The sequence below is a fragment of the Gobius niger genome (assembly GCF_951799975.1).
Source record: "Gobius niger genome assembly, chromosome: 12".
Taxonomy (NCBI): Eukaryota; Metazoa; Chordata; class Actinopteri; order Gobiiformes; family Gobiidae; genus Gobius; species Gobius niger.
This window is the reverse complement of record NC_136863.1, coordinates 23463861-23487626: the sequence shown is the minus strand read 5'-3', so window position 1 is coordinate 23487626 and position 23766 is coordinate 23463861. Positions and strand designations below refer to the sequence as shown.

General features: G+C 41.8%; 2 protein-coding genes and 1 pseudogene across 3 annotated transcripts in view; 1 reads left to right on the top strand and 2 right to left on the bottom strand.

The window, feature by feature from the left end:
* Positions 1–23766, bottom strand: part of pclaf (PCNA clamp associated factor) — a 379199-nt gene that overhangs the window by 234719 nt on the left and 120714 nt on the right. The window lies entirely within an intron of this gene.
* LOC306971323 (peroxisomal succinyl-coenzyme A thioesterase-like) lies at positions 1808–7474 on the bottom strand (the record flags this gene model as incomplete). The annotated part of the gene is made up of 10 exons (XM_079567562.1): positions 7278–7474; positions 7099–7198; positions 5829–6019; positions 5587–5756; positions 4789–4908; positions 4593–4675; positions 4422–4515; positions 2369–2449; positions 2104–2245; positions 1808–1944 (listed from the first exon to the last, which is right to left on the bottom strand). Exons 1-10 carry the CDS (start codon positions 7471–7473, stop codon positions 1808–1810), a joined length of 1314 nt encoding a protein of 437 aa, XP_079423688.1. The 5' UTR covers position 7474.
* Positions 14608–23266, top strand: LOC306971322 (peroxisomal succinyl-coenzyme A thioesterase-like; annotated as a pseudogene). The gene is made up of 10 exons (XR_013794293.1): positions 14608–14804; positions 14884–14983; positions 19076–19266; positions 19339–19508; positions 20194–20313; positions 20431–20513; positions 20591–20682; positions 22625–22705; positions 22829–22970; positions 23130–23266. The product of XR_013794293.1 is annotated as a peroxisomal succinyl-coenzyme A thioesterase-like (transcript).

Genomic DNA, 23766 nt, shown 5'->3' with positions numbered 1-23766 from the left:
TACCCTCTGTCTAGCATCATACTGATACACAAGTAAAACATACAGTGGCTGAGTGAAGGTGCCTGGCACCACAGTCAAGGCTATGACAGAGATAGTACGACTGTACAACATGACCCAAAATGATAAGCAACGGTTTAATTTTATTTTCTAACAACTGCATCTTGTACACCTGGGTGGGCTGGTCATCTTTGTCGTTTTGCAGATTGAAACATATAGTTGACCTTTTTTATTATATATTTCTTTATATTTAAATGTAGATCCGCGTTAACCGTAACATTATTTAATCATCGTCTTCATATATAGCTTTGAATATACAGTTTACTAAGCTTATTTCAGATTCTTTATTCAGAAATATCTTTTAAATCAGTCAAAAGGAACATTCACAAGAACACAATGTGCCAAAGATGTTGCCACAGGAATTCCTTTCTGTGTCATGATGAAAGCTATTTCATAATTATAATAATTATAATAATTATTTCCTCATAAAGGCGTCCAAAATTGGTGACAATATTAAAAAAACATGTGTGACGTTGTCGAGTAGAAAGAGTGTCCCAATCCAATCACTGTCAAATACTGATGAGTAAAAACATTTGTTAATTTTTGTTGTGGTGATTTCTAACAAAAATGCATTTCTCCCATAGGTTGTATTGGCCCCTGCCCTCCACCTGACATTATGACATCATCACATACATTTAACACAATGTATTTTTAAATTACATATTTTTTATTGAATACACAAGTGTCCCGGGAAAATGTCCGAGGGTAGAACACTAAACCGAAAGGGTAATGGACTGTCGGTGTCAAACCACCCCAAATATGTTATTTTGGGAGTAAATTTGCCTTTCCACCGGATGAGGCGGACGCTCATCTTAAGCTGAACTGTCAAATGGATTTCACTGAAGTTGAGGTTATGTCTGATCAAAAGGGGAGTTTCATCAAATTAATGAGGAAACTAAACAGGATTTGAAGATGATGTGATAATAGCCTCGAGCCAAAGGTGCTTTAGAATTCTGGTAAGATAAACTTAAAATGTGCTTCACCTGTTGTAAGGCGAAAGGTTGTTTCTATATTTTAGAATGAGATGACATCATTGCATTTTTAATAATAGTCCATGATGTCACTGTGCCACACCAACAATGTCCACAATAACAATACTATCATCTGCCGTGTCTTTCTTAAAGGTGGCCAGGGGTGACTCCAAAAGACACTTGGTAAGCAGGATTCCAATGTAGCTTTTCACTTCCTTTGCACAACTTAAAAACCTGCCTCCAAGAGTTTCATATTTTTTTTCCTTTCAAAAAATTGCTTTGACCCATGTGAGAACGCTGAGGGAGGCGTCATATTTTTAACCACGTGGCTTTTTAAAAACTATGAATGCATTTAAAAAGTGAAACAAATAAAATAAAAAGGAAGTTAGTGGTTTTACGGCCAGCAGAGTGGAGACAAATGTGAACTATTTGTCGTTTTTGGCACAAAAACTTAGATACAATATAAAAATCATTTGAAAATACACTAGAATACAGGACATACAATGTATTGATTTCAAATTTGTCCTGGTTGTTCATTGATTTGCCACATAATTGGCGATGCTGAAGGTTCTATTTCCATTTAGATTTACTACTGCTATAGAGCGTGTGATGTCATAACAGCACAAGAAGAGCAGCTGCAATGTTATTCGTGTTATTGTTTGAATTATCCTTTCATTTGAGGTTCCATTTCAATTTAGATTTCAATACAATCTGCCCACTGTAGTGTCCATGTGTTCTTAGTATTTTAGCATCATCATTATGACATCACATCCTGAACTCTAGAGATTTGACGTGGAGGTGACAGCAGAGTTTCTCCTGTCACACAGATGCTCTCTCAAAAACATCAGTGTCTTCCTCCAGGCGTCTTCCTGAGCTCGAGAATGGGCCGCAGTCTCCCCTCCCCACAGCACCATGACTGGAAAATGACAATAATAAATGATTTTCAGGATCACAGGACTGAAGCTTAAGTGTGAATAAGGTGTTGCTTTTCTGGTTGGCTTAGTGTGGAGTTTATTTTCGAGTCTATGTGTTCACCCAGCTGGTAGAAGAATATGTAAGCCTTAGTTTTACTTACATAATTCCCTACTTTGGACTGATCTAAAAATGCTGGTCCGGAAGTGAGGGGTGTACGGAGGCTCAATCAGGTGACCAGTGTTGGGATATGTGAGCAGAGTGAGCAGGTGACTGTTCCCTGCCTCCTCCATCATCTCCTTCATCTGACAAGAAATAATCAAAATTACCAGTGAAAATTACTTCAGTCGGTATACGGAATCAAATTAATGCGAGGAAGTGTCTTACATTATATCACACATGCTAAATCTCAAATGCTGTAAACTTACGTCCGTTGCAGACTCATAGGCTGGCCAGTTCTGATCGTCCAGACCAACTACAACCAGCAGGGGGCACTGTACACGTCCCATCTGAACAAAGAGAGACACGTCTGTGGTGGTGACTGAGTGAGTTTTACTATCACATTTTAACCATGTTTCAGACCGACACATGATCATTGACTATAACTAACTAACCTCAATTGCCGAAAATTATGGTTACTCCATCACAATTCATCATCAGTCATCTACCATGTACCTAACTCCAACGAATCTTATTGTCTAATTACAGTTTAATTTCTCAAGACTCTTCTCATCCAACATGGAGCTTTTAAACAACATTCTTGGTTTGTGTGAAAAAGTCATTAATCACAAAAATGTGTACCTCTAAAATTCTTGTTTATGCATTATTTATCTAATTAAATGTAAATGTGTATAAGAATACATAATGCAAATGAAAAAGTACCGTAAACAAGAGAAATATTCAGTGCTGTACTGCTCAAAGGGGGTTGGAAGAAGTAACTAACAACTTATACAAACAATTATGGTTAGATTTACTTTTGAGACCAGAAGAGGGTGCTTGGACCCCATTGGGCCAGATCTTGTGACTGGCGCTGTCCGTGCGCAACTCTAAACGCAACGTGGTGCACGCGCGATCTTGCATGTGGCGCAGGTTTTGCGCTAAAGGCTGCGCCACTAGGGAGAGGATATTATTTAAGAAAAAGAGGCCGACTGAGGCGTGGTTCATTACAAGCAGCACAATTGAAGACAAAAGCGAAATTGACTAGAAAAGTCTGTTTGAGCGTCGGTTACGCACGGGCCTACTTTGATAGATCAACGTGCACACCCCTTACACCAAAACAACAACAGTTTTCCATAAATAAACCACACATGCCTTCAAGTGCCACAACACCAGGTCTAATCTGAGTTTTAAGGAGACATTTCCATTGTGTGTCAGTCTTTACCTCCTGATGATGCTCCTTGTGTAGCCACAGCTCAGTCCAAAAGAAAGAAGCGCATTTTACAGGGCGTAAAGCAACTTCTTTTTTTCTTTTTTTTCAAATTGAGCCGCTCTAAGAATCCTGCATGTGTGTTCCACACAATGTTCCAATACGCTACAGTTTTCTTGCAACTGCTGCATAAGTCTGCAACTGCTCCGCAGCCGATGACAGTTTCTGATCATTTAAATCCTGTACATTTCGTAACTTTGCGCATTCAAACGGTGTCCAACGCGAGGCTGCTGCCTCTCTTTCCCCGCCCGCTCATCTTGGATCTGCAGCGAGTGGCTGCAGCAGCGGAGGGACAGTTTTATTTCTTTAATCTTTATTAAACATTGCGCGTTGCATCACGCATGTTACGCGTGTACAAGAGAACCCCCCCCTCGCAACCCACCGCCTTCCGCAGGTCTGGGGAAAGCATGGGGAGGGGGCGGCACCACAACATCGCAATGCGAGTCTCTCCCCCCTCCAGTCCTGCCCACTTATTGCACAAGGTATGACACTGAAGATTGCAAGGAGCACCACCCGTCTGCGTACTCGTCTTCTCTACAGCCTGCGCTATGAACCACAAGATCTGGCCCAGAATCTTATTAACCAGTACTTTACTTTATGGCAACGCCAGCTTAGATAATCCTGGGATGTGCTCTGCGTGTCGCCCCTAACAGTAGAGCAGATGTGATCCAGCGCCAAACCATTTACTCTCTAGTCGCCATGGCTTGGCTTGTTGGTGCATGATGAGTAAGGTAGCAGCTCACTGCCAGCTAGCTATAGATACTATATATAAACTATATATACTGTATATAGTTTTATATTTTATTTGTTTGCTAAACCGACAATTGTGATTTTGACAAACAACACTTAGCAGCGACTTAATTTTCACACCAACACAATGAAACACAAGTGAGTCATTGTATGTGCCTTTACTGATCTAAAACGCTACGTGCATCTCTAAACCTTTATTGCCCAGGGAAGTTGAATGTGTTTCAATGTAGAGTAATTTGGAGAGAACATACAGAGTACATTGTTTAGTACTTCTACTCTTCTAGTAATCTATGACTCATACTCACATCAACTTTTAATGCAGGGTCTTTGGGGACGGGCAGGATCAGGTCACGCCAGATAACCTCCTGATCCTCAGTGATGCGAGTATTTTCTTCTTTACTGAATCAAGATTGATTTTTGTTACACGATGGCCCCAGAATAATGAGTGTGATTTGCAACTGGATATTGTAACTCACCTGTGCATGTACTCCATAATTTCTTTAACATTGCCGTCGATAGGTTGAATATGACTTCCGCTGTAACACACTGCACACCTGAGCTGAGGAACCACAAAATTGATAGAATGGTGTTCAGTGTTTCTTTGACAAAAACACAAACATGGATCTTTTTTTATCTTATTATTTTAAATCATTTATTGACTCATTCAAGTACCTTCACGACGTTTGAGTAAACAGCCATTTTTAAAGTCATAGTTGTACCAAATGACAGGCCCCACATGGCGATCCGGCTGCCCACTATTTGTGGGTGCTGCTCCAGGAACTTAAAGGCCGCCTATAAAAGATGACATTAAAGACTCGGTAGCTAATGCATGAAAAAATAGGCCTTGCTTGTCACTACTGAATATTCAAACCACCTCTACACAAGTTGAACTGTCTGATCTCAAGACACTCGCGTGTTTATGGTTGAATGTGGCTCTGTGTAAAGTCCATATTGGAACATTTCATTGTGGACAATGATTCAGTCATAAAGATATAAAGTTATACCACTGACAAGACTTGCTAAAGTTTAGCACATCACAGGCTGTTCTGGAGGTCACTTGAGGTCATTTCAAATAGTTCTTGACAGATCTTGAAAGATTCATCAAGCATTTTTGCTCAAGTTTTCTATAACAATGAAGTTAATCCAGGCGCAGTTGTCAGTGAACATTTAATTCACATCACTAGTTTACCATGACAGAGGGTTTCTCATGAGAGTCTGCTCTGCATTGGAGTTCCAGGAAGTGAGAGGCGGGCTTTAGAGTAGAATATTTAATCAGACACGATCTAACACGTCAAAGCTATTGACTGTCACAGTCTGCAGAGGCTGCTGCCGTGCGCTCTCTTCCAGTCTGAGGATTGAAATAAAGTTTGTGCAGCAGAGAGTAAAACGCGAGACATGGCTCCAATTTGCATCAATACAGAACATTCAGTCACCCTATATTTCACTAAGAAGAGGTCAGATTCAAATTACCTCAAAGTAGTCGTTCTCCACCATTTTCCCGGTTGTCTTTGTGAGTTCATTGGTCAGGTAATCCAGGGCCAGAGCTGCAAAGCCATTAGAGGCCAGTAAAGAAGCTCGATACTCCACTAGATTCCCACCTCCACCCCAGAGGTCCAGGACGGCAGGGAACGGTCCAGGCCCTGAACAAAACATAGTATCTGTGACCAAGAAAGGAGCAGAGGTTCACACTGTTCTTACAGAAGGAGGTTCACCTGGAGGGAGGAAGAGTGTAGCGGTGAGGCTGTGCTCTGTGACTGGAATCCTCCGAACTCCAGGAGCCATGTACCAGCGCTCCACCACCACAGCAGCCAGAGCTCTCTGCTCTGAGAAGCCCTCTGAGAGGTGGCCCGGGTAAACTGAGACCGTCACCTCCATAGGAGTCTCCACACTCTTCTTCCTCATCCTGAAGCATTATGAGAAAGACAGAGCATTTTCAGTAAATCTACTGTGTAAGTATAAGTAATACTTATATGCAAAAGGTTATTAGTTTAAAGGACATGTTTGAAAATAATATGTGTAATCCCTTTGCCCTTTGTATGGTGGTGTGCTCTACGGACAAGCAAGGATACACAGCAAATCCAATCTAAGGCTTTTAAATGCCATTTAAAGGTCCTAATATTATATGTTGAATGCCGAAATCACAAAAGAAAAAGAAAAGAAAAAGAAACTGTGCATATTTCATTTCCTAAGATCTGTAAACAAATGGAAAAATTAGGGGTAATTTTTTTCCATGTTAAAAAATAAATTGGATACAGTGTGAAACTTAGCTCAAAATATTGTGGACAATTTCAGCCAAAACTGCACCGAGTACATTTTAGACCAGAATATTTGTATTTTTGATGAACTTATGCAGTAAAAATAGTCAACCAATGTCATTACTTTCATTACCATGGATACATTGTTGGTGCAGCTTAAAGTAGTAATAAGTAACTTGTTTAACTTAATAATTCCTTTTGGTAGTCCCTCTGGGGGTAATACAAGTGTGAATGGGATGATTGGAGGGTCTTTCATCTCCCCCTGGTGTTTCTGGCCAGAAAACCGTGCTTGCAACTTCACTGCCTACGGGTTGGAGCCACCAATATACACTAATGGAATCACGAAGAAGAAGCTAACAGGCTGTGGGCTAGCACTGCTTAAACAGTATTTATAGCCAAGTTTGAGTGAAATTTTCTCCATTGTGTAATTGGATGTGCAATATCCCTCTGTCCCTTTGTCTTTTCTGTCAGCGTAGTATTTACTCTCTCGGAAAATTAATGAGTAAAAAATGCAACATGCTACGACACCTGCAGTGGTGCATATGGCCTCAAGGGGCATGAGTTACTTAGTACTGCTTTAAGAAAATGTTACGGCTGTGCAATCGGATGTGAGAGCTTCAGGTGTTTGGTGTTACGGACCCATTTTAGTGGTCAGAGAACCGTTGCAAAAAAAAAAGAAATAAAAGTACAAAAAACAATTTAACACATTGTTCATCGTAGGTCTGACCTGAGTCCTGGTTTGCTCCCTGGCACTGCTCTGAGGCTCCACAGTAATCCCATTGGTTCAACTCCTACATATGTCCCACCGAGGCTGGGGTCCTCACTCACTGCCAATATATTTACAGTAAGAGAAATTATTTGGAAAAATTATGTTTTTCTTCTCGAATACCTGTTGCAGTCTCTTACAGTTAAGTGCTCCTGTGCTGTCACAGATGTAGTGACCAAAAGCCTCCCAGTCGTGTTTGTCTTCACTGTGGTGATGGGAGCGGACGGTCAACTGAGCCCCAGGAGGAGCCTTTTGGACCAAGACTTTAAACTTCTCATCCACCAGAGCTCGGGATGGCTGAACAGACAGCTGCACAGTGCACTGTTTGAGATCCATTTTTTCTGAAATTCTCTGCAAACATCAGATAAACATCATTTTCAGAACACCGTTAGCTTTTGAGTGTATCTAAACCGCCCTCCTCCTTTACATTGTGAATCAAAGTGTGTCATTGTGCAATGATAGTGTAATGTAATGTCGACACTTGGAGAACGTGGTGGTGCTGTATTATAAAAAAAACAGGCCATCACATTAGCTCTCATTTTTAATGGGATGCGCTCAAAGACATTGCACTCTCTTAATATGCACAATAGATCAATTTCTCTAAAATATTGTTCATCAATCTGTCTAAATCTGTGTTAGAGAGCACCTCACAGGTGTGGCATATCTAGACACTGGTTCGACCACATGAATATTGCACAGGTGTGCCTTAGGCTGTCTACAATAAAAAAGGACACTGAAATGTTGAGTTTTATTTTACTGGAAGGATCTGGGGGAGTCAACAAAACGGTCAGTGCACATCTCCTTCATAGAGTTGATCAGGTTGTTGATTGTGGCCTGTTGAATGTTGGTTCACTCCTCTTCAATGGCTGTGTGGAGCTGCTGGGTAATGGCAGGAATTGGAACATGCAGTCACATACATCCCAAACATGCTCAATGGGTGACATGTCCAGTGAGTATGCTGGCCATGCAAGAACTGGCATGCTCTCAGCTTTCAGGAATTGTGCACCTTGCAAACATGGGGCCGTGCATTATCACGCTGCAACATGAGGTGATGGTCGTGGATGAATGGCACAACAATGGCCCTCAGGATGTTGTTGTGGTATCTCTGTGCAAAATGCCATCAATCAAACGCATCTGTGTTCGTTGTTCAAATCAACAACCTGATAACCTCTATGCAAAGAAGACTGCACTGCGTGAGGCAGATGGTGGGCACCTGCTGAACATTTCCGAGCGTCCTTTTATTGTAGACAGCCTACAACACACCTGTGCAAGATTCATGTGATCTAAACAGCATCTTGATCCGCCACACCTGTGAGATGGGATGGATCATCTTGACAAAGGAAAAGTGCTCACGAACAGATTTAAGAGAACATGAGAAAAATGACTCCATTGTATATTTTGAAAGAGTAGTATGTCTTGAAAAATTAGAGCAAAAGCAGAAGTGTTGCGTTTGCATTTATAGTGTCCTATAACTGCAAAAGAAGAGGCTCACAAAGATGGAAAAACTGGTGCTGTTTTGCCCTATATCAACCAGTCACATTTGGCCCAGTCACAGCATTCACTGCAGCTCAAAGTCCAGGTTATAACATCGTTTTTAGTCGCTTAGCCCTGCGCGTAACAAGTTGACCTGTTTGATTAAGTGCAAAAAAGCATTGGAACAAAACACACTAACGTTATACCTTTGTAATGAAGAATCACCGTGACCCTAATAATAACAAGCCCGTAGTCCTCTTTGCCGTCTGAACTTCAGGTCGTGCGGAGAAGGTTGGGGTGAACGACACTGTGTACTGGATCTGCTCAGTTTACTCAAAGCCTCTAAACTCCTCGACTCCTGGTTTCCCTTTGCGTCTGAACGTCATATTGTTTAGAAACTTCTATAAAACGGTTATATCTCGGCCACAGATAAGAGACCCATAAAATCAATGTGGCATGTTGTTTATTGTCACCTCCAAGCTGTGGGCAGGACTGACTGGAGAGGTTAGGAGGAGAGTGAACAGAGACGCGACGCTTCCGGACTCAATCCGTGCTGTGCGCAAGCTCCGCCCCCTATGCGCAGGCAAGGAACCGGACACTAGAGGGCGTCAGAAACCAAGCCCCTTAGCAATGGACGTTCATTATTATCAGGCAGAAAAATGATCATGCATCTACATCTTTTAATAAAATGAAAAACGACTTAAAGCGATATAGGTCAACCATCCATCTGTGGAAAACATTGTGTCACACTCTTACAATTCTTGTATTCATTTCATATTGTATGATTACCCATTATGACAGGTGGCCCATTCTTCAGAACTGAGGAAGTGTAGTTAACACGATTGAGAGAACAGCAACAAAGTGACAAAGTGCAGGGGTCGGATCAACCCCCCATCTGTCCTAATGGGCCCCTCACAGGGCACTGTCATGTGCAGAACATATGCACCTGTTCATCAGATTAAAGACACATTTATTCTCTCTGGCAAATTATATTCTATTGTGGACCAAAAAGTCAGTACAGTCAGTGGATTAAGCATAACAAAGTATACGTAACTAATGCACGGGTGTTCGACCCCCAGGGAGGCACAACAGCGGGGTCACAGAATGATTTGATTTGTTGTTAGTAGTTTTCTTGCCCATAAACATAAAGGCTACTTATCCAATCATGCTGCAGAATCACACATATAATAATTAATCATGATTCACATGCAATATCAGAAACATCTGGCCAAAATAGAAACACAATTCAGGCTGTGTTTCATGATCTTCTCGCAATGTATTTTTCATTAACCTACTGTTCAAAATACTGAAATTATATATAGCCTATGTACATGGGCTATTCATATAGGCTAGTTTTCAGTGAAATAAATGTGTCCAAGGCCAGCTGTTTGTCTATGACGCCATGATTGTCCCTGAAGCCATGATTTGCATGATTAGCGTCATAACATCCATTGACCTTTGTGAAAAGAGATCATAACAAATCAGCGTGAGGAAAACATATTGAGACGAGTTAAGAGGCCAAAGGTCAGCAGCCTCCGTCAGAGTGACAAATGTCTATAACCCCGCCTCCCCAAAGTCAAAGTGCACGGTCCAAACAAATCAGACTAAAACACAGAGAATATAGCTGCATTTAATATTCATGGGAATCACCCATCATTGTCTGGTTTGGGGCACAGGCATGGAAGAGGGAGGGAGGCCATGGGGGGGCTGTTCTATTCAAATGCACGAGACACAAAGGATGGGACACCTGTTAGTTTGCGACTGCGAGGGGTATTTCTGGAGGGAAATTAAATGTCTGGTTTGTAAAGCTATGCCATGGTTAACTAAAGCACAATATGGGGAGTGGGGGAATTGAAATGGAACTGATGTCTTTTTTGCAACTTTCATAAACTGTAGGTTGTGTTGATGTTTCAGAATTTGATGGCAGATTCATAATCTCAAATTAAGGGCAAGGGCAAGATTGACAGTTTGTGAAAGTTATCTCCAAGCAGAAAATCTATAACATAATTATATGTCCTTAAACCTGCCATATTAATCATATGGCTGAAAGTCCTTTCAGCATAGCACACATATATTTTGAGAGTATTGCCACCACTTTTGGACTTGATTATGAGAAGAATAATTAGATCCTAGTCTATATGTGCTGACAGAGAAGATGTTTAACCTTGTGCCTGTTTTTGTTCTGTGTCACAGGGACATGCACAGATAGAGCCCAGGTGGTGCTCAAGCACCTGCCCCTTTGCCCTGTGCCCTTTAAGTGCCTTTCTCAAGACCAGTTTTTTCCCTCCCCAATATTAAGTGTTGTTTCTTTTATTGTTCTTAGATGTTTGCCCAACTAAGCCAATGTGTGCTGAAAATACAGTTTTAATACCGTTTTGTTCAACAACTTCAAATCGCGCTTCATTCCTCCTCTGCCTCGCGGCGCTGACGCTCCTGATCACAGAAGGGCAGCCTATTTTAGGGAGACACGGGAGTAAAGCAAACTAAGTAAAGTCGATAACTTTATGAACGAGCCAGCGCGACCCGACTGGAATATTAAAGGGAAAAGGAAACGAAAAGGCCGTCAGGGTGAGGACGTCAGCGCCACCGCTCGTGTCGAGATCAGGACAAAATCAGCGGTAACAAGTCAGTAACTTTCGTGGTTCTGTTTTGTCGAGCTATAAAATGTTCTGAAAATGAGCTTTATTACTCAGACTAAGTCAGGGCTGAAGGTAGACCAGGGCCAGAGCTGTGTGAGCTGAACTAAGGAGACAGAAGGGAGAGGAGGTGCCTGGGTTCTGGACACTGTGGGAGGAGCACAGGAACACGAACTGCCCAGGATTATTGTTATTCAAGATATTTTCAACAAACCAGATATTTTAAGTGTAGGCTATAGTACCGTTGCTTATGTGATGAAGTGGTATTTTAACAATGAATTTTACCAACGGAACTTGAATGCACCATGCTGCACAGGTGCTGTAATCAGGGCAAGCCTATACAGGTGTGAGTGTACATGGCTGGTGGCATTGTGGGTGCTGCTGGTCCACTCGTGCTGCCAGCATGAATGGTTGGAAGGAGTGTGGAGAGCCCTGTCAAGGTGCTGCTGGTCCACGAGGCCATATGCTGGAGCGTCACTATAAATGTGACCGAGTGTAGAGAGTCCCACAGCAACAGAAATGTTTATTGCCAAGGTATGGATGATGGTGTTGCAGCCAGCCACTGCTGTCTTTTGTTTTGCTCTTGTTTTTGCCTTTTTTAATTTGGGTTTGTAGTTTGCATGTGTTTGAACTCAGCTAGTGGATTGGTTTAAAACCAATAGCATAGACCTTACTGTTTATGTAGCTGCGTTACTGCCAGTCCATTCTGTCCGATCAAAATTTTTAAAATTAAAATAAAGGAAATTTAATGGAGAAACCTATTTATTCAAACTCCTATCGTAAAACAAAATAAAAGTCCTATTTTTCTATTTCTGCCTCTGCATTTTTGTGAGACTTGTGTTGTGAGGTGAACCCAACACCTTGCCACTTTACTACAATTGGCGTTGTCGGCAGGAGCTCTCAATCAGAGGCTGTGTAGATATGTTGAAGTGGGCTGAGGAATTTCCAATTTTGTAGGTTTAGCGTATTCAGTATAGGAATAACTTTAATTCTGTAACATGAGCAAAACAAAGGCAGCAGTGAGCATGTCGCGGGATAAGGTTGGAACTCCACAGCAAAGTGGCCCTACCAGTACTTCCTGCACAAGCTGGCGGCAGAGGAGCAAAGTCGAGACTGCTCCTCAACAGGAATCTTTGATGACCATTCGAAGCGGAAGAGTTAAGCAGGCTGTTCCCACACCCCAATGGAAGGCTTAAAGCAATCGTTCAGTTTGGCTGGTACGGTGGTCAAGAGTGCCTAGTCTGGAAAAGAACGTTTCCCCGATGGCAACAAGAAATGAGATGCTGCAGGAACCTTCAACGAGACCATTGGGAGATGGAACTGGACACAATTGGCTTGACCAAAGGAGACAGACTCTTCAGTCAAGTGTTTTATTCGATGTCCCAGTTAAAGTCCTTGTTCTGTTCGAGTGTATCGGTGGGACACTGATAAAAATGACAGGGGCGGAATTTGATGAAGTGGTATTTTAACAATGAATTTTAAAACAAAATAAAAGTCCTATTTTTCTATTTCTGCCTCTGCATTTTTGTGAGACTTATGTTGTGAGGTTAACCCAACACCTTGCCACTTTACTACACTTACTTACCTGTATTTGTGCTAATCTTGAGTGCAGAGCAATGTGATAGTCCTACATCGTCCTCTAAAGTCTAGTTTATCATTAGGTCCACATAACTGGACATGTTAATCAATGGTCTGGTAGCGTCACTAGTGACAAACAGTGAAACAGAAAAGTGAAAAAACAGAAAAAAAAAATGGGAGTGGGATGGGGGAGTTGCCCTTTTGTCGTGGTTGAGCACCTGCCCCTCAAAATGTCTGTGCACGTCATTGGTTCACCCCAACCTTCTCCGCACGACCTGAACTTCAGACGGCAAAGAGGACTACGGGCTTGTTATCATTAGGGTCACGGTGATTCTTCATTACAAAGGTATAACGTTGGTATACGTTGGTTGTTTTGTTCCAATGCTTTTTTGCACTTAATCAAGCAGGTCAACGTGTTACGCGCAGGGCAAAGCGACTAAAAAAGGTTGTTATAACCTGGACTTTGAGCTGCAGTGAATGCTGTGACTGGGCCAAATGTGACTGGTTGATATAGGGCAAAACAGCACCAGTTTTTCCATCTTTGTGAGCCTCTTCTTTTGCAGTTATAGGACACTATAAATGCAAACGCAACACTTCTGCTTTTGCTCTAATTTTTCAAGACATACTACTCTTTCAAAATATACAATGGAGTCATTTTTCTCATGTTCTCTTAAATCTGTTCGTGAGCACTTTTCCTTTGTCAAGATGATCCATCCCATCTCACAGGTGTGGCGGATCAAGATGCTGTTTAGATCACATGAATCTTGCACAGGTGTGTTGTAGGCTGTCTACAATAAAAGGACGCTCGGAAATGTTCAGCAGGTGCCCACCATATGCCTCACGCAGAGCAGTCTTCTTTGCATAGAGGTTATCAGGTTGTTGATTTGAACAACGAACACAGATGCGTTTGATTGATGGCATTTTGCACAGAGATACCACAACAACATCCTGAGGGCCATTGTTGTGCCATTCATCCATGACCATCACCTCATGTTGCAGCGTGATAATGCACGGCCCCATGTTTGCAAGGTGCACAATTCCTGAAAGCTGAGAGCATGCCAGTTCTTGCATGGCCAGCATACTCACTGGACATGTCACCCATTGAGCATGTTTGGGATGTATGTGACTGCATGTTCCAATTCCTGCCATTATCCAGCAGCTCCACACAGCCATTGAAGAGGAGTGAACCAACATTCAACAGGCCACAATCAACAACCTGATCAACTCTATGAAGGAGATGTGCACTGCGGGAGGTGAACGGTGGTCTCACCAGATACTGACCGTTTTGTTGACTCCCCCAAATCCGTCCAGTAAAATAAAACTCAACATTTCAGTGTCCTTTTTTATTGTAGACAGCCTAAGGCACACCTGTGCAATATTCATGTGGTCGAACCAGTGTCTAGATATGCCACACCTGTGAGGTGCTCTCTAACACAGATTTAGACAGATTGATGAACAATATTTTAGAGAAATTGATCTATTGTGCATATTAAGAAAGTGTAATGTCTTTGAGCGCATCCCATTAAAAATGAGAGCTAATGTGATGGCCTGTTTTTTTTATAATACAGCACCACCACGTTCTCCAAGTGTCAACATTTGGCTTTCGTAAAGCTTTTAAGTATAATTGACACCTTGCTGTGCCAGAAGAAACTAAAAGGGAGTGTAGCCTACAGAACAACTTTTTTACAGGGATGAAGGAGGGGGATTGGGCGGGGGCAGTAAGCTAATTTCACGGTGTTCTGAAAATGATGTTTATCTGATGTTAGCAGAGAATTTCAGAAAAAATGGATCTCAAACAGTGCACTGTGCAGCTGTCTGTTCAGCCATCCCGAGCTCTGGTGGATGTGAAGTTTAAAGTCTTGGTCCAAAAGGCTCCTCCTGGGGCTCAGCTGACCGTCCGCTCCCATCACCACAGTGAAGACAAACACGACTGGGAGGCTTTTGGTCACTACATCTGTGACAGCACAGGAGCACTTAACTGTAAGAGACTGCAACAGGTATTCGAGAAGAAAAACATCATTAGTCCAAATAACTTCTTTTACTGTAAATATATTGGCAGTGAGTGAGGACCCCAGCCTCGGTGGGACATATGTAGGAGTTGAACCAATGGGATTACTGTGGAGCCTCAGAGCAGTGCCAGGGAGCAAACCAGGACTCAGGTCAGACCTACGATGAACAATGCGTTAAATTGTTTTTTGTACTTTTATTTATTTATTTTTTGCAACGGTTCTCTGACCACTAAAATGGGTCCGTAACACCAAACACCTGAAGCTCTCACATCCGATTGCACAGCCGTAACATTTTCTTAAAGCCGTACTCATGCAACTCATGCCCCTCGAGGCCATATGCACCACTGCAGGTGTCGTAGCATGTTGCATTTTTTACTCATTAATTGTCCGTGAGAGTAAATACTACGCTGACAGAAAAGACAAAGGGACAGAGGGATATTGTACATCCAATTACACAATGGAGAAAATTTCACTCAAACTTGGCTGTAAATACTGTTTAAGCAGTGCTAGCCGGCAGTTAGGTTTCCCCCCTAGCCTGTTAGCTTCTTCTTCGTGATTCCATTAGTGTGTATTGGTGGCTCCAACCCGTAGGCAGTGAAGTTGTGAGCATGGTTTTCTGGCCAGAAACACCAGGGGGAGATGAAAGACCCTCCAATCATCCCATTAACACTTTTTGCATTTGTTTACAGATCTTAGGAAAAGAAATATGCACAGTTTTTTTTCTTTTTTTTTTTTCTTTTGTGATTTCGGCATTCAACATATAATATTAGGACCTTTAAATGGCATTTAAAAGCCTTAGATTGGATTTGCTGTGTATCCTTGCTTGTCCGCAGAGCACACCACCATACAAAGGGCAAAGGGATTACACATATTATTTTCAAACATGTCCTTTAAACTAATAACCTTTTGCATATACAGTGCCTCTCGTTAGTATTCATACACCTTGAACTTTTGCACATTTTGTCATGTTTACAACCCTAAACATAAAGATTTTATTTTTATTTTGTTACTGAACGTTCACACACAAGTAACAGACAACTGTGAAGTGAAAGCAAAATGATACATGATTCTGTTATTTTTTTTTAAATAGAAAAGTGAAAAGTGGGACTTGCATAAGTATTCATACAGCATGAATTAATACTTTGTGGAACCCCCTTTTGCTGCAACAACAGCAGCAAGTCTCTTGGGGTATGACTGTACAAGATTTGCACATCTAGAAACTGAAATTTTAGCCCATTCCTCTATACAAAATAACTCCAGCTCTGTCAGATTTGAAGGAGAGCGTTTGTGAACAGCAGTTTTCAATTCTTTCCACAGATTTTCAATAGGATTTAGGTCAGGACTTTGACTGGGCCATTCTAACACATTAATATGTTTGTCTTTAAACCATTCCATTGTAGATTTAGCTTTGTGTTTAGGGTCATTGTCCTGCTGGAAGGTGAATCTCCGCCCCAGCCTCAGTTCTCTTGCTGACTCCAGCAGGTTTTCCTCCAAAATGTCTCTATATTTGGCCCCATCCATGTTCCCAACTATTCTCACAATCTTCCCAGTCCCCGCTGAGGAAAAGCAGCCCCACAGCATGATGCTCCCCCCACCATATTTGACACTGGGGATGGTGCACTCAGGACGATGAGCAGTGTTAGGTTTGCGCCATACATAACGTTTTGCATTTGGGCCAAAAAGTTCAATTTTTGTCTCATCTGACCAAAGCACCTTCTTCCACATGGAGCTGTGTCCTCCATATGACTTCTAGCAAACTTCAAACGGGATTTCTTATGGCCTCCTTTCAATAATGGCTTTCTTCTTGCCACTCGTCCATGAAGGCCAGATTTGTGAAGAATACGACTTATAGTTGTCCCATGTACAGTTTCCCCCAGCTCAGCAGCAGCACTTCGCAGTTCCTCCAGAGTCATCATGGGGCACTTGGTTGCCTTTCTGACCAGTGTTCTCCTTGTTCGCTCTGATATTTTAAAAGCATTTGATTTAGTTGATCACTACCTGCTCCTGGATAAATTATTTTCTATTGGCCTTTCCCGTCCATCTCTTCTCTGGTTCAATTCTTATCTCCATCACCGTCGCCAGTGTGTGTCCTTCAGGGGCAGTCAGTCGAATTTTACAGGTGTAGACAAAGGCGTACCCCAAGGTTCTTCACTTGGGCCTTTGTTATTTTCCATTTTTATCAATGATTTGCCTCTCTGCTGTTCAGAATGTGATATTCATCTTTATGCAGATGATACAATTATATATTGCTCCAAACCGAATATTGCCAACATAAATGATTCTTTACAACACGACTTTGATTCTGTACAGCAGTGGCTCTCGTTTAATAAACTCCTGCTCAACAAATCTAAATCCTATAGTATGCTTTTCCAGAAGAAAGAAAGAAATAATCTTGATCTGCATTTTCTGGACTTCTCTCCTCTGGAGCCAACAGAGAAATTTAAATATCTCGGCGTTTGGCTGGAAACTGATCTTTCTTTCAAAGCTCATGTACACGCCCTTACCAATAAACTTAATTTTCGTCTCAAAACATTATACCAATCGATAGATTGTTTTAATTTTCAGGTAAGGAGAAAAATTGTCTCTCAGCTGTTGCTACCTATTCTGGACTATGCAGATATTATATATTCTAGCACCACTGCCACTTGTTTACACTCTCTGGATGTGGTCTACAACAGCCTGTGCAGATTCGTCCTTCGCTGCCCCTATAGGACACATCACTGTGTGATGTTTGAACAGTTGTCCTGGCTTGGACCTTCAGCTAGAAGACAATATCACTGGCTACAACTTATCTTTAAATGTATATACTTTCAGTATCCAAACTATTTGTCACAATATTTAGTGCCTTACAGTTCACAATACAGTCTCCGTCACCATGATCAGATCTTCTTCATTGTCCCTAGAACCAATAGAGAAATGGGGAAACATGCTTTCTGTGTTCGGGCCCCTCGTGATTGGAATAATCTTCCGGCTTCCATTCGTTCCATTACATCTTTTCCACTGTTCAAATCTGCTCTGTTAACACATCTCCAGAGCACCTGTCTGTGTTTCTAGCATCTCATACGTAACCACATTATATGTTATATATGTGTGTATATATGCATGTGTTTATGTATATATGTTGTGCTTATGTATATATATTCATAATGTATACATGAACACAGAAATAGGTATACATATATAGATGCATGTGTGTATGTGTAAACTTATAATAGGTGGGGAGGTGAAATATGAGAGCTAGTGTGTGTGTGTATGTGAGTGAGTGTGTGTGTGTGTGTGTGTGTGTGTGTGTGTGTGTGTGTGTGTGTGTGTGTGTGTGTGTGTGTGTGTGTGTGTGTGTGTGTGTGTGTGTGTGTGTGTGTGTGTGTGTGTGTGTGTGTGTGTGTGTGTGTGTGCGCGTTAAGGTTTTGTTTATTATTATTATTATTTAATTTGTATTGTATTATTATTACTGTTATCATTTTGTTTGATTTGATTGCATCTACTCTGCTGTTTTCTGTTCTATTTTTCTTGGACATTTTTAGGACCCCCATGAAAACGAGATGATTCATCTCTTGGGGCCGATCCTCTAATAAAATGTTCATAAATAAATAAAATATTTTAGGTGGAGGACCACGCCTTGGTAAGTTGGCAGTGGTGCTATACTCTTTCCATTTCCGAACAATGGATTGAACAGTGCTCCGGGAGATGTTCAAATCTTGGGAAATCTTTTTATAACTTAAGCCTGCGTTAAACTTCTCCACAACTTTATCCCTGACCTCTCTGGTGAGCTCCTTGACCTTCATTATGCTGTTCAGTGACCAACACACTCCGACCACGGCTCTGAGGGCCTGAAAGAACATCTGAAATTATACTGAGAGTAGATTACACACAGGTGGCCTCTATTTAACCGTTAGGCCAAGGTGTGAACATTCTGGAGTCATTAGAAATGTTTTAAAGGCAATTTAATGCACTCAGAAAATGCTGTATGAATACTTATGCAAGCCCCACTTTTCACTTTTCTATTTTTTGAAAATTAACAGAATCATGTATCATTTTGCTTTCACTTCACAGTTGTCTGTTACTTGTGTGTGAACATTCAGTAAAAAAATCAAAATAAAATCTTTATGTTTAGGGTTGTAAACATGACAAAATGTGCAAAAGTTCAAGGTGTATGAATACTAACGAGAGGCACTGTAAGTATTACTTATACTTACACAGTAGATTTACTGAAAATGCTCTGTCTCTCTCATAATGCTTCAGGATGAGGAAGAAAAGTGTGGAGACTCCTATGGAGGTGACGGTCTCAGTTTATCCGGGCCACCTCTCAGAGGGCTTCTCAGAGCAGAGAGCTCTGGCTGCTGTGGTGGTGGAGCGCTGGTACATGGCTCCTGGAGTTCGGAGGATTCCAGTCACAGAGCACAGCCTCACTGCTACACTCTTCCTGCCTCCAGGTGAACCTCCTTCTGTAAGAACAGTGTGAACCTCTGCCCCTTTCTTGGTCACAGATACTATGTTTTGTTCAGGGCCTGGACCGTTCCCTGCCGTCCTGGACCTCTGGGGTGGAGGTGGGAATCTAGTGGAGTATCGAGCCTCTTTACTGGCCTCTAATGGCTTTGCAGCTCTGGCCCTGGATTACCTGACCAATGAACTCACAAAGACAACCGGGAAAATGGTGGAAAACGACTACTTTGAGGTAATTTGAATCTGACCTCTTCTTAGTGAAATATAGGGTGACTGAATGTTCTGTATTGATGCAAATTGGAGCCATGTCTCGCGTTTTACTCTCTGCTGCACAAACTTTATTTCAATCCTCAGACTGGAAGAGAGCGCACGGCAGCAGCCTCTGCAGACTGTGACAGTCAATAGCTTTGACGTGTTAGATCGTGTCTGATTAAATATTCTACTCTAAAGCCCGCCTCTCACTTCCTGGAACTCCAATGCAGAGCAGACTCTCATGAGAAACCCTCTGTAATGGTAAACTAGTGATGTGAATTAAATGTTCACTGCCAACTGCGCCTGGATTAACTTCATTGTTATAGAACACTTGAGCAAAAATGCTTGATGAATCTTTCAAGATCTGTCAAGAACTATTTGAAATGACCTCAAGTGACCTCCAGAACAGCCTGTGATGTGCTAAACTTGAGCAAGTCTTGTCAGTGTTATAACTTTATATCTTCATGACTGAATCATTGTCTTGGATCCACAATGAAATGTTCCAATATGGACTTTACACACAGCCACATTCAACCATAAACACGCGAGTGTCTTGAGATCAGACAGTTCAACTTGTGTAGAGGTGGTTTGAATATTCAGTAGTGACAAGCAAGGCCTATTTTTTCATGCATTAGCTACCGAGTCTTTAATGTCATCTTTTATAGGCGGCCTTTAAGTTCCTGGAGCAGCACCCACAAATAGTGGGCAGCCGGATCGCCATGTGGGGCCTGTCCTTTGGTACAACTATGACTTTAAAAATGGCTGTTTACTCAAACGTTGTGAAGGTACTTGAATCTTTGAGTCAATAAATGATTTAAAATAATAAGATAAAAAAAGGTCCATGTTTGTGTTTTTGTCAAAGAAACACTGAACACCATTCTATCAATTTTGTGGTTCCTCAGCTCAGGTGTGCAGTGTGTTACAGCGGAAGTCATATTCAACCTGTCGACGGCAATGTTAAAGAAATTATGGAGTACATGCACAGGTGAGTTACAATATCCAGTTGCAAATCACACTCATTATTCTGGGGCCATCATGTAACAAAAATCAATCTTGATTCAGTAAAGAAGAAAATACTCGCATCACTGAGGATCAGGAGGTTATCTGGCGTGACCTGCTCCTGCCTGTCCCCAAAGCCTGCATTAAAAGTTGATGTGAGTATGAGTCATAGATTACTAGAAGAGTAGAAGTACTAAACAATGTACTCTGTATGTTCTCTCCAAATTACTGTACATTGAAACACTTCCCTGGGCAATAAAGGTTTAGAGATGCACGTAGCATTTTAGATCAGTAAAGGCACATACAATGACTCACTTGTGTTTCATTGTGTTGGTGTGAAAATTAAGTCGTGCTAACTGTTGTTTGTCAAAATCACAATTGTCGGTTTAGCAAACAAATAAAATATAAAACTATATACAGTATATATAGTTTACATATAGTATCTATAGCTAGCTGGCAGTGAGCTGCTACCTTACCCATCATGCACCAACAAGCCAAGCCATGGCGACTAGAGAGTAAATGGTTTGGCGCTGGATCACATCAGCTCTACTGTTAGGGGCGACACGCAGAGCACATCCCAGGATTATCTAAGCTGGCGTTGCCATAAAGTAAAGTACTGGTTAATAAGATTCTGGGCCAGATCTTGTGGTTCATAGCGCAGGCTGTAGAGAAGACGAGTACGCAGACGGGTGACGCTCCTTGCAATCTTCAGTGTCATACCTGGTGCAATAAGTGGGCAGGACTGGAGGGGGGACAGACTCGCATTGCGATGTTGTGGTGCCGCCCCCTCCCCATGCTTTCCCCAGACCTGCGGAAGGCGGTGGGTTGCGAGGGGGGTTCTCTTGTACACGCGTAACATGCGTGATGCAACGCGCAATGTTTAATAAAGATTAAATAAATAAAACTGTCCCTCCGCTGCTGCAGCCACTCGCTGCAGATCCAAGATGAGCGGGCGGGGACAGAGAGGCAGCAGCCTCGCGTTGGACACCGTTTGAATACGCAAAGGTACGAAATGTACAGGATTTAAATGATCAGAAACTGTCATATCGGCTGCGGAGGAGTTGCAGAGTTATGCAGCAGTTGCAAGAAAACTGTAGCGTATTGGAACAGTTGTGCTACAGCTGCAGGATTCTTGGAGCGGCTCAATTTGAAAAAAAAAAAATACACCCTGTAAAATGCGCTTCTTTCTTTTGGACTGAGCTGTGGCTACACAAGGAGCATCATCAGGAGGTAAAGACTGACACACAATGGAAATGTCTCCTTAAAACTCAGATTAGACCTGGTGTTGTGGCACTTGAAGGCATGTGTGGTTTATTTATGGAAAACTGTTGTTTTGCTGTTAGGCGTGTGCGCGTTGATCTATCAAAGTAGGCCCGTGCGTAACCGACGCTCAAACAGACTTTCCTAGGCAATTTCGCTTTTGTCTTCAATTGTGCTCCTTGTAATGAACCACGCCTCAGTCGGCCTCTTTTTCTTAAATAATATCCTCTCCCTAGTGGCGCAGCCTTTAGCGCAAAACCTGCGCCACATGCAAGATCGCGCGTGCACCACGTTGCGTTTAGAGTTGCGCACGGACAGCGCCAGTCACAAGATCTGGCCCAATGGGTTCCAAGCACCCTCTTCTGGTCTCAAAAGTAAATCTAACCATAATTGTTTGTATAAGTTGTTAGTTACTTCTTCCAACCCCCTTTGAGCAGTACAGCACTGAATATTTTTCTTGTTTACGGTACTTTCATTTGCACTATGTATTCTTATACACATTTACATTTAATTAGATGCATAATGCATAAACAAGAATTTTAGAGGTACACATTTTTGTGATTAATGACTTTTTCACACAAACCAAGAATGTTGTTTAAAAGCTCCATGTTGGATGAGAAGAGCCTTGAGAAATGAAACTGTAATTAGACAATAAGATTCGTTGGAGTTAGCTACATGGTAGATGACTGATTATGAATTGTGATGGAGTAACCGTAATTTTCGGCAATTGAGGTTAGTTAGTTATAGTCAATGATCATGTGTCGGTCTGAAACATGGTTAAAATGTGATAGCAAAACTTACTCAGTCACCACCACAGACGTGTCTCTCTTTGTTCAGATGGGACGTGTACAGTGCCCCCTGCTGGTTGTAGTTGGTCTGGACGATCAGAACTGGCCAGCCTATGAGTCTGCAATGGACGTAAGTTTACAGCATTTGAGATTTAGCATGTGTGATATAATGTAAGACACTTCCTCGCATTAATTTGATTCCGTATACCGACTGAAGTAATTTTCACTGGTAATTTTGATTATTTCTTGTCAGATGAAGGAGATGATGGAGGAGGCAGGGAACAGTCACCTGCTCACTCTGCTCACATATCCCAACACTGGTCACCTGATCGAGCCTCCGTACACTCCTCACTTCCGGACCAGCATTTTTAGACCAGTCCAAAGTAGGGAATTATGTAAGTAAAACTAAGGCTTACATATTCTTCTACCAGCTGGGTGAACACATAGACTCTAAAATAAACTCCACACTAAGCCAACCAGAAAAGCAACACCTTATTCACACTTAAGCTTCAGTCCTGTGATCCTGAAAATCATTTATTATTGTCATTATCCAGTCGTGGTGCTGTGTGGAGGGGAGACTGCGGCCCATTCTCGAGCTCAGGAAGACGCCTGGAGGAAGACACTGATGTTTTTGAGAGAGCATCTGTGTGACAGGAGAAACTCTGCTGTCACCTCCACGTCAAATCTCTAGAGTTCAGGATGTGATGTCATAATGATGATGCTAAAATACTAAGAACACATGGACACTACAGTGGGCAGATTGTATTGAAATCTAAATTGAAATGGAACCTCAAATGAAAGGATAATTCAAACAATAACACGAATAACATTGCAGCTGCTCTTCTTGTGCTGTTATGACATCACACGCTCTATAGCAGTAGTAAATCTAAATGGAAATAGAACCTTCAGCATCGCCAATTATGTGGCAAATCAATGAACAACCAGGACAAATTTGAAATCAATACATTGTATGTCCTGCATTCTAGTGTATTTTCAAATGATGTTTATATTGTATCTAAGTTTTTTTCACTTTTTAAATGCATTCATAGTTTTTAAAAAGCCACGTGGTTAAAAATATGACGCCTCCCTCAGCGTTCTCACATGGGTCAAAGCAATTTTTTGAAAGGAAAAAAAAAAATGAAACTCTTGGAGCCAGGTTTTTAAGTTGTGCAAAGGAAGTGAAAAGCTACA